The sequence below is a fragment of the Phoca vitulina genome, unplaced genomic scaffold (genome assembly GCF_004348235.1).
Source record: "Phoca vitulina isolate PV1807 unplaced genomic scaffold, GSC_HSeal_1.0 scaffold88, whole genome shotgun sequence".
Classification (NCBI taxonomy): domain Eukaryota; kingdom Metazoa; phylum Chordata; class Mammalia; order Carnivora; family Phocidae; genus Phoca; species Phoca vitulina.
The window spans coordinates 616,689-628,750 of NW_022589791.1; the positions used below are offsets into that span (position 1 = coordinate 616,689).

General features: G+C 38.0%; 1 protein-coding gene across 7 annotated transcripts in view; it reads right to left on the minus strand.

Moving 5' to 3' along the window:
* Positions 1–12,062, minus strand: part of MPP7 (membrane palmitoylated protein 7) — a 299,054-nt gene that overhangs the window by 48,633 nt on the left and 238,359 nt on the right. For all 7 annotated transcript variants that reach the window (XM_032395850.1, XM_032395853.1, XM_032395851.1 and 4 more), the window contains one exon: positions 6,920–7,090. In XM_032395850.1, coding sequence (XP_032251741.1) covers positions 6,920–7,090 — 171 coding nt within the window. The remainder of the gene's footprint in view (positions 1–6,919; positions 7,091–12,062) is intronic.

A 12,062-nucleotide genomic window follows, 5' to 3' on the forward strand; every position in this document is an offset into this window, starting at 1 on the left:
AAGGGAAGGGAAAGGGAAGGGAAGGGAAAGGGAAGGGAAGGGAAAGGGAAGGGAAAGGAAAGGGAAAGGGAAAGGGAAAGGGAAAGGAAAGAAAAGGCTACAGGATCCTGCTGGGAATGTAAAAATATAGTGAGAAGAGCAAGCAGCGGTTTGTCTGTCAGAAAGTAAAGCATGAGGCCCATGGGACAGAATCCATATTGAATCCAGAATCAGGTGCCAGGACCCAAAGATCAATGGGCAAAGGGGATTTAGGGCAACTTAAATGCATACAATTAAATTAACCTCTTCACTGAAGATTTCACAGCCAGATGAATTTTAGTTCAGTGACTGTGGACCCAAACAACTAGCATTTATAGAAAATAGCAGTCAAAATACCTGGGATCACCTGTGACTTGGGGCTGACAATGGAATATTGTGATACATATTTCCAGGAGCATGACTTTACCAAAAGGTAGTCTAGATGGTGCTGTGGTATTCTGTCCTGATAACTCTTTAAAACTTCAAGTAGGGGACATGAGAGTTAGGGTACCATCACTCAATTTTGAGGAGGCTGATTAAGATATGCCAGTGACGAATGGCAAATTATATCTGTGACAGGAGTCTAAAGCTTTGGGGAGTTCTCGCTCCACTCTGGTGGGGTAAGCACACTATAGCCTGTCTCCCACACTGAGCACAATTAAAACCTTGGGCAGCACACAAAAAGCAACAACCTGGAGACTCTGAAAAGCAAACAAAAGCAGGCAGAGTACAGAAGGATGTCATATCTGGAGAGGTGACCCCCAAAGGGATTAAGTTTCCCTGTTTATTTTTCTTGGTTCTTAGGCTTTGCGCAGAGGACGAATCTCCACTCAGAGCTGGCAGTGGACTGTGCTAAGATTCCACAAAAGTTGTGGGCTCACCCCTAAGCTGTGCATAAGTGAGATGAACCCAAAGCAGCATAGCTAAGGTTTAAACACTGTGTAAGTGTCTGGCTAACACAAATGTCACATGCAAGAAATACACCCAAAGCAGCACAGCAAAGACTTGTAAACTGAACTGAGGCAAACAGAATAAGCCTAATCAGGTTGACAGCCTGCTAAAAAATTTAACATTTTCCAGAGGAATATAATAAGATCCAATGTCTGTACAAAATAATGTTCAAAATGTCTAGGATACAGAACAAAATTATTCAATGCACAAAGATGATGGATTCTCAAAAAAAAAAAAAAAAAAAAATACAATCGACAGATGCCAACCACAAGATGAGCCTAACATTGGAATTATCCAAAACAATAAAGAAGTTATCTTAACTAAGCTTCATGAGGCAAAACTAGACACACAGGAAATGAATGTAAAAATCAAGTTCTTACTTGAACTTAATAAACAAAAACTATGAAAGAAACTGGTAATTTCACAATTGAAAAAAGATACAATATCTGAAAGATAATTATTTGGTCAGTGGGCAACATAGCAACACAGTGATAATGAAGAAAAGAGTCAGAGATCTTGAAGACAGACCAAAAGAAATTGTCAAATTTGAAAAACAAAAACACTAGAAAAAAATATAATCAGAGCCTCAGGATCCTGTGAGACAATACTAAAGGGTCTAATACATGTGCTACTGCAGTCCCAGAAGTAGAGGGGAAAGAGGTTAGGGCAAAAAAAAAAAAAAAAAAAACTTTGAAAAAAATAATGGCCAAAATTTTCCAAAATTTGGTTAAAGTCATAAATTTATAGATTTCAGATGTTCAGTAAAGCCAGGCACATTAAACTCAAAGCACAAATAGATACATCATAATCCAACTGCTGAAAATCAGAGATTAAAAAAACCCTCAAAATCAATTAGAGAATACATACAGAGGTAAAGCAAAAAAGTCATCGATATATTAAAATCAAATAAAAAAATAGACAACTCAAAAGAAGGCAGGAAGGAACAGACAAACAAAATACAGAGGGACAAAAAGAAAACAAATAGTAGACCTAAAATAAAAATAATAGACCTAAATTCAACCATATCAGTAGTTTATATTAAATATAAATGGTCCAAACATACCAATTAAAGATGAAGATTATCCTACTGGTTAACTACAACAACCACCCAAGACTATGCTATCTGTAAAAAACAAACAAACCCACTTTAATAATAAACACATAGATGGGTTAAAATAAAAGGACAGGAAAAGATATACCATGCAAACAATAAGCAAAGGAAAACTTAAGTGGCTATCTTATATATCACACAAAGCAGACTTGAGAACAACGAATATTACCAGGGATAAAAAAGGACATTACATAACAAGAAGCTCAATTCATTAAGAAAACATAATACTCCTAAATGTACATATACTTAACAACAGAGCTTCTAAACATCTTAAGTAAAAGCTGACTGATGTGAAAAGAGAAATAGACAAATCTACAATTATAGAGAATTTAACACTCCACTCCTCTCTCAACAATTAACACAAGTATACAAAAAATCAGTAAGAATATGGAAGACCTAAATAACATTATCAACCAACTTGACTTAAATAACATACACCAAACACTCCATCCAACAACAGCAGACTACACATTCTTTTTAAGTGCACACAGAACACCCAATGACATGGACCATATTCTGGGCCAAAAAAAAAAAAAAATCTGATAAATTTAAAAGAATTGATATCATACAAAGCATACTGTCTGACCATAATGAAATTAAACAAGAAATCAATAACAGAAAGATATGTGGATAATCCTCAAGTATTTGGAAATTAAAGAACACATTTTAAACAACTTGTGGATCAAAGAAATCACAAAGGAAATCAGAAAATATTCTGATTTGAGTGATATGTTATAAAGATACAACACATCAAAATTTGTAGGTTGCAGTGCTTAGAGGGAAATTTAAATTTATGCCTAACAGGGGCACCTGGGTGGCTCAGTTGTTAAGCGTCTGCCTTTGGCTCAGGTCATGATCCCAGGGTCCTGGGATAGAGCCCCACATCGGGCTCCCTGCTCCGCAGGAAGCCTGCTTCTCCCTCTCCCACTCCCCCTGCTTGTGTTCCCTCTCTCGCTGTGTCTCTGTCAAATAAATAAATAAAATCTTAAAAAAAAAAATTATGCCTAACAATACTTAAATTTTTAAAAAAGTGTTTCTAGTCAATAGTCTAATATTCAACTTTATAAAACTAGAAAAAAAGAAAAATAAGTCCAAAGTAAGCAGAGGAAGGAAATAATAAAGAACACAAATCAATAAAATTGAGAAAAGAAAATTTAAATATACAAGTGGTGTTATAAGAGATCAATAAATTAGAAAAAGATATAGGCAGGTAGACTCTACAAAGGCCAGCAATGATCCCCACCCTCTTGTTTTTCACACCTTTGTGCAATTCCCTCTCCTTGATTGTGGGCAAAACCTGTGATTTGCTTCTAACCAACAGAATATGGGATGTTCTGTTCTTCTGCCTTCTCAGTTTATACGCCCTGATGTAGCAAGCTACCACACTGCAGAGGCCCACATGACAAGGAATTGAGAGTAGATTATGAACTTTGCCAACAAGCACATGGTTTTGGAAGTAGATCCTTTATCAGTCTAGTATTCAAACTGAGACGCCTACCTCTGGCCAAGACTTGAGTGCAGCCTTATGAGAGATCCTGAAGCAGAGGACCCAGCTAAGTCATGCCCGAACTCTCCAAATTCTGACCTGCAGAAACTTTCAGATAATAAGTATGCGCTATTTTAAAGTCACTAAGTTTGTAGTAAACTAGCTATGAATATACAGATTATGAAGACTTAAACTTTGACTCTTACATAATTCACACAAGAATTAACTCTAAGAACTTGTTATGCAGCAATACTTACGTACCTGATCTAAGAATGAAGACACAAATTACCAATAACAAGAATGAAAGTGGAGACATTACTACAGACCTTACAGAGAGTTAAATGACAATAAGGGAATATTATGAACAACTTTATGCTTATACAATTGGCAACTTATGTGAAACGGACAAATTCAAAGACACAAACTGCCAAAGCTTGTTGAATAGTCTTGTGTGTGTATGTGTGTGTGTGTATAAAGGTACAAAGATGCACTCTCTCACACGTTCTCTCCCTCTCCCCCTTCCTCCTCTCTTCTTCAGTTCGTTTTAAAGAAATTAAGAATGTAGTTAAAAACCTCCCAAAAAAGATGCCACAGTGTGGTTTTGCTGTGTAATTCTATGAAACATTTTAAAGGAAAATAATACTAATTCTACACAAGCTCTCCCAGAAAAGTGAAGAGGAGATAACACTCCCCAACACATTTATGAATATGGCATTACCTTGATACAAAAACAAACAAAAAACATTATAAGAAAACTACAGACCAGCAAATTGAATCTAGTACTGTGCAAAAGGCTAATACATTATGCAAAGCTCATTGAACACACAAAAATCAATTGATGCAGGGGCTCCTGGATGGCTCAGTCAGTTAGGCGTCTGCCTACAGCTCAGGTCATGATCCTGGGGTCCTGGGATCAAGCCCCGCATCAGGCTCCCTGCTCAGTGGGGAGCCTGCTTCTCCTTCTCCCTCTGCCTCCCCACCTTGTACTCTCTCTCTTTCGTTCTATCTCAAATAAATACAATCTTTAAAAAAAAAATCAATCAATGCAATTCACCATTTCAACAGATCAAATAAGAAAAACCATATAATCATCTCAATAGATGCAGAAAAAAATTCACTTGACAAAATTCAACATCAATTCATGACAAATACTCTCGGCAAACTAATAATAGAAGGGTATTTTCTTAACCTGGTAAAGGGCACCTACAAAAAAACCTACAGCTAATATCATGCTTCGTGGTGAAAGACTGAATACTTTCTCCCTAAGACTGAGAACAAAACAAAGATGTTCTCACCACTCCCATTTATTTATCTTTATCAGTATCATTATATCTATATCTATATCAGTATCATTATACTGGAGAGCCTACAGTGAGGAGAGAATACAATATGAATATAAAATAAAACGCCTACAAAAAAGAAATAAAAATTATCTCTGGTCACAGATAACAAGATTATCTACATAAAAAAATTCAAGGCATCCACAAAAAAGATACTAGGAATTTCCTTAAAGAACTATAGGGAGGGATGATGACATCTGTATACAGTACCATTTAACAGAACTGCATGGCTATTTCTAACCTGTATGAGATCAGCATTCCCCTATCCCCTTTTCCTTTGGAAGATTCTAGAGAGTGAATATTTCTTTTTCATAACTGTGACTATGATTTGCTTTTATTCTTCCCTGCATTACTACTCAGTTTATCTTCATCTATCTTCCCTTCCTCACCCCCGAGGTTAGCGTCTACAGGAAAGAAAAAAAAGAGCAAAGTTTATTCTACTTTCCTCTTTCAATTAGATCCCCTCAGGGAAACCAAAAGTAGCACAGTCATAATAGTTAACTTCTTGGCTACAGAGAGTCATCTAGATTTAAGGGGAACCGGGAAATCATGCTATCTTTGCCTTTTTATCACAAGGTGAGTCTCTCTCTTCGGGTGAGAAGCAGACCTTCACTGAAGAGCAGAAGATGCAAGGGGATGGAAGAGATGATGCTAAGATGGATGCTGGGAGGGACAATGGGGTAGAAGAGGAGCAGGAGGTCCAAGAAGCCCCCATGAGGCACAAAAGGATTTAGAACGGGGAATGCTTATACTCTCATTAGCCCAATTCTATGGGGACTGGAAGCCGGGTCATTGCAGGCTCTACAGTAAACATAGAAATCGACGGAGAATATTCCTCCAGGTGGGGTTTGGGGAGGCTTTCATACACACAGATTAGAAGAAGGAGACACTGTTAGTAAGGGAAACTCTGAAGTATATGTTTTTCTAAATAATGCCAACAATGTGAAATCTGATGATGCTAGGGGCCACTTCCAGTGTCATTGGGTGTGAGAAACTGCATCATTTCCCACGCATCACCACCATCCATGTGCTATAACCTTTCAAAGGACGCCATGTCAATAGAAAGGGTGGTTCTTCAGCTTTTCCACTTATTCTCATCCCCATAATGGTCATCTTCAGTTTATAAAGGAATAATCAAGAAGAGACACCAAGCTCCTTTATTCCTCTTTCTCCCTCCCAAATCATTGGTTTTGATCCTTGGACCTTAATTACCTGTCACCAAATTTTTAAAGAAATGTAAACGAGGGCACCTGGGTCGCTCAGTGGGTTAAGCGTCTGCCTTCCACTCAAGTAATGTTCCCTGGGTCCTAGGATCGAGTCCTGCATTGGGCTCCCTGCTCAGCGGGGAGTCTGCTTCTCCCTCTCCCTCTGCCTCTGCCCCTGCTCATGCTCTCTCTTAAATAAATAAAAATCTTTAAAAAGAAATGTGAACGAGGATGAGGTGGATGGAGTAACACTGAGGTCGTGATTGCACATATCTGTGAAGGCTGGACAAGACAAATGCTAGAACGTGAATATGAGTCAAACTAGCCAATGTCTGTGGAAATCACCATATATATTAACTACTTTAAGCAGTTTCATTAACTGACTCTCCAGCTGTAAATATCCTAGAACTCTGCTGAAATAGTTTATTTCACTTAAGACCTAAATGCCCTAAGAAGCTTCTACCATAGCTACTGCCTCGAAATGATTTAAAAGAAACTTGTGTTATATTAAAAAAGTATTTGTTTCTATTATTTAGTTACCCCAATTTACTTAATACATTGTGATGTGTTTGCTATCCCCCCTCTCAGAGATCCCACTCAAATGTCAATACCATTCTCCACATATCTCTTAAGTCTCATGAATGTCATATGGATACAAAAGACTGAAAATGTCATTGTAGAGACCACACAAAAGGTATTCAAAAATGAGATTTTCTTTGGCTTGAAATCATCAAGCACCATGCTCTTTGAAGTTAAATACTTCCTACCTCACTTGTTTCGTCAGAATTAACACAAAAGGCACACTTACCGACCAGAACGACAAGTCTGTATTTTTCGTTCATTTGCCGCCGATATGGTGTCACTTCCTCATATGTGGGTACATCAGCTGTGTCGTACTGGTCACTCTTCTTGCATTCATACATGGACTTATTTGTTTTCTTATCTTTTCTACTAAGACGGAAACTTCTCCTAAAACCAGCTGCAGAAAAACATATATATATATATATATTTAGTAATAAGAACTAAAGAAAGAAACCCCCAAAAACCAACAATTAAAAAACCTTCAAAGTTGGATTGGATTTTACGAACCCAAATATTGTCACAGTACATTTAGTAAAACACCTAGATACTACACAATTTCATTAAAACAACCATTTACAAGAGAATCCTTTAACATTTATTTTTATAGTTATATTAATATACATTTTATTTGGTTCCAAACCATAAAGAATTATTCTCTGAATTCAAAGAGTAAAATAACTGCATAATAAAGCAAAATAAGTTGGAAATCATAGTTTATCATGGACTGACTGAACACAGTTGATAAAAAGTTAAAAGCACTGTAGAAACATTTAAAATATAAATGCTGAATTCTCTCATTCATAAATACTAGAATATTTTATATTGTATTGTAAGCACAACCTAACAACATACCTGTGACACAGACAAGCATCTATTCTTAAACAAAAAGGAAACTAAATTAGGGAGAGCTCAGTTTCAAACATGTCAAACATGGATCAGGCCAACAGAAGAGCAAGTTCTTTGGCTTTTATGAGACTCCAGTGTGGGTTGGGGGTGGGGGGCATAAATGATCAAGTCCAGGTTTTTGTTCTCCTATGGAAAAGTCCATGGCTTTATACCTTGAAGCCTACTGAATTTTGGAAATAAGATTCATAGTCTCAAGTGTATACTCTTATCAACACATCATATGATCTTTTCCTAAAATAACTGTACAAGTACTTCAATAAATTTAAATGCTTAAAGCTCACAGCTGTCATTTAACACATGGGCTTAAAAAGCTGAGGCAAAGGTTCTTTTTCCCCATCAACCCCCATTTCATTCAGCTTGCTCTTCATGTTGTTGCACTGTTTGGGATTTATTTCCTTTCTAGTGATGTTTATCACACACAATATGATTTCATCCGTATATACACACAGTATGAATTCGGTAAGATGTGCAATCAATTTTCGACCTAACCAACCCTCAAAATCCAGACTTTAAGGAAAACTGTTCTGGTTATTGAAACATTATATATATTCATATCAGCTCCATGGTACAAAGCAAAATGCAAGTACATTTTTAAGTATATAAAAATATATTCTCTTGGAAAAGAATTTTTTTTTCTTTTGGAAAAGAATGTAGATCAACTGTGATAAGTGGTAAAAATTTTAAATAGAGGTATTTTATAAAAAAAAATGCAAGAATGTACCTCTGAAACAAATAACACATTATATGTTAAAAAAAAAAAAAAAGCAGGAAGGGAAAAATGAAGGGGGGGAAATCGGAGGGGGAGACGAAACCATGAGAGACCATGGACTCTGAGAAACAAACTGAGGGTTCTAGAGGGGAGCGGGGTGGGGGGATGGGTTAGCCTGGTGATGGGTATTAAAGAGGGCACGTACTGCATGGAGCACTGGGTGTTATACACAAACAATGAATCATGGAACACTACATCAAAAACTAATGATGTAATGTATGGTGATTAACATAACATAATAAAATAATTTTAAAAAGTCAAAAAAATGCAAGAATATTAAAACTGATCTGTGTGAATTTTAGGGGCCATAATGAAAAAAAATACTACTACTGCATTTAAGAAATTAACAGGATTCAAAATAAAGGCCAATACTAAAAACAATTATCAGTAACCATGGAGTTACAGCACTCACCTTATGGATTCACAGTTTAATAAAAATCAGCCAAGATACTAAGAAGAGGGTGATACAAGGTTCATCTGATAATAGAATTTTGTGGCCCACCACGAGTCATTCTGATTTTGAGCAGGTACGCAGATTATTTGAGGGAAAAGATTTACAAAGGATTTGAGACGAGAGTTCATCACTCTAAAGCTCTCGTATTGAAGGCAGAAGGCAAAGAGGAAAAGGAAAACAGGCCAAGGGATAAAACACTGATATCTCTCCAAGAAGGACGAGATTCAGAGGAAGCAAATGGGGACTGTGCCCGCCTGGCCCTAGGATGAAGAAGTCTCAATTCTAAAACCACTCAGGCAGGCAGAGTTCAAACTTCTATATAAAGGGTCAGAGGGAAGCTGTTTATTATTACTTCTCTTGTGTTTTTTAGGATATTGGGAAAGACTCACGAGAATGCCAGAAAAGGGTTTCCCTACATGAGAGTCCTCGCAACGCCAACCCAGAAGTGGGGGGATCCTTACAACCACTCCTAGTGCTTGAACGCATGCTTCTCAGACAACTCTCTCTTACCAACCCCACCCCAGCTCTGTCACCTGTAACGGCTGGCCTACTCTGGAATCCATCATAAGATGGCTTTTGGTTTGGCACAAAAATTACACATTAGCTATTCTAACTCTCCGATGCTGGTACTTCAGAGTGTTCAAATTTCAGGTTCCCACAGTTCTTGTCTCATGGAAGGCAATTATAGGATAAGCAGGTAGAACTGGAAGTTTCCTCACGGTTATTCTTTTCATGGAGGGAGGGTTTTCCTCAAGTCACTACAAACTTATGGCCCAGGAATGAATCTAACCAGGATAGAAATATTTCATCCAAAGCAAATGAAGTCCAAAAGTAAAAACCTGAAAAATTTCTGAGCCACGAATCCCAGCTAAATCCTGCATTTCAGTGCAAGTGTACCTAATTGAGTTTTTTTTTTTACAATTAACTTAAGTTTTTGCTTTCATTAAAAACGAAGAGATAGTGGGGAAAAGAGTGAAGGTAATCAGATGTCTGATGTGAGGTTGTCTGGACATCAAAGATGGGGACCATGGCCCACAGGATGGTTTGGTGATATTTGTTGTCCAGTGCTTGGTACAGAATAGGTGCTTGATAAAAGTTTTATAAATTCAAGTAATTTAAAAAGGCCAGAACAAAGCCCTACTTCACCTCTCTTTCATTATCTTACTGTAAATTTCAACAAAGAAAGCAGGGCACATTTGGTATTTTCACAAGAGAAAATTCTAAGAGGCAGGCCTAACGACAAAACATGGCATACACAAAGGCACAGACCTGGAAGGAACTCTGCAGACCCTCCTGGCCCGCGACATCCTTGCTCCCCGGCCACATGGATGGCACAGATGTCACACCTGCCCATGCACCGTGACACGGTCCTGATCTCATTCACGTCACTATTCCAGGTGGCAATGACTGAGCAACTAGAATTCCCACAGGCTGTGAAGCTTAAGTGTCCTGACCCAATATGCTCACTTACAAAACTAAGGAAAAATGGCCGATCACCATACCACGTCTATTAGAGCAGCAATACTAAGTGTTAAAAATTGAGGACCAGGGTGCCTGGGTGGCTCAGTTCGTTAAGCGACTGCCTTTGGCTCAGGTCATGGTCCCGGAATCCTGGGATCGAGCCCTGCATCAGGCTCCCTGCTCAGCGGGGAGCCTCTTCTCCCTCTGACCCTCTCCCCTCTCATGCTGTTTCTCTCTCTCTCTCAAATAAATAAGTAAATAAATAAAATCTTAAAAAAAAAAAAATCGAGGATCAGAGGCGCCTGGGTGGCTCAGTCGGTTAAGCATCCAGCTCTGGGTTTTGACTCAGGTCTGATCTGAGGGTCGCGGGATCCGGCCCTGCGTCAGGCTCTGCGCTCAGCGACGAGTCTGCTTGAGATTCTTTCCCCCTCCCTCTGCTCCTGCTCCCCCTCACGCGCTTGCTCTCTAAAATAAATAAAATCTTAAAAAAAATTTTGAGGACCAGAGGTGGCCAGGTCTGGGTTAGCATCTAGATTCTGACACCAGCTGTATGATTTCGCCAACTTTTTATAAACTTCTCTAAGGCTCATTTCTCAACTTTAAAATGAGGATAAGAGTATCTACCTTACGGGGTTGTTAAGGATTAAACAAACAATTCACATAAAGCATCTGGCCCAGTACCTGGCATATGGTCAATACCTACAATTAGCTATAGATTAGTACTTGATTATGTCTCCAACTAACTGAAAGTACCTGGAAGGCAGGAATATATACCTCCTTGTATTCCCTCAGCATACAGTCCCGCAAGAAAGGGAAAAATAAGGGGCTTATTCATAAGTGTTTAAATGGCTGTTATAAAAGAACAATATTTAAATATAAAGAATATTAAAATTACAGCCAGATTTAAATGTTAAATATTAAAACTACCTATTAAAGTAGTAAAGCATTTTAACGAATCACAACAGAAAAATTTAGTATGCACTATCCTTTCACTTTTTTTTCTCCCCAGATACTCTAAGGATATATGTTATTTCTGGTACCATATTTAAATTTAAAGAGCCTCCTTCCTTTTGTCTTCTTACTTATCATGACCACATACTCTCCTGATCCACAGATCCTGTTTACTTTCCATATTTATAGCACTCCATACACATAAGTACACAGGATAAAAACAAAAAATCCTCAACCCAGAGGAACCAATAAAGCCAGAACAGAGGATATGACAAAAGGCAAAAAATTCAGAGTACTTGCTTGTGATGGTTTCTCAAACCAAAACAACAAAACAGGCTGTCCTCCACGGGAAGTCTGGGATGATAGCTCATTTGGCGTGCCGTTCAAGGCTCTGATTTTCAAACCTGGGTCACATAATGAGCTATGTGTCAGCACACACCTTGGTAAGTCTAAGCTTAAAGGAGACTTAACTCTGTGTCTGCAAGAGGCGATTTCTTCCCTTCAGCTTTTATGTGGTTCTCTTATTAAAAGGAAGATTTAAAACTGTATGCTTACACTGAGCGTAAGCAAAGGGTTCGTTCAGGTAAATGTGAATAAATAACCCAGAACCTACTGAATCCCCATTCATTTTCAATGTACACGTCTTACCAAGAGCTGGCTTTAAAAGAAGGGAAAAGGAATGGTAACGAGGAATCTGGAGTAAGGGACAGTTTTACACAAAATATATTTTTCCTTATATTTCACATCTTTGTAATTTATAATTGGCTCAACATTTTTATGGACAGGGTTTTTCCAGTGAGCTTACCCACAGCTGTTAGAGATTTGTGT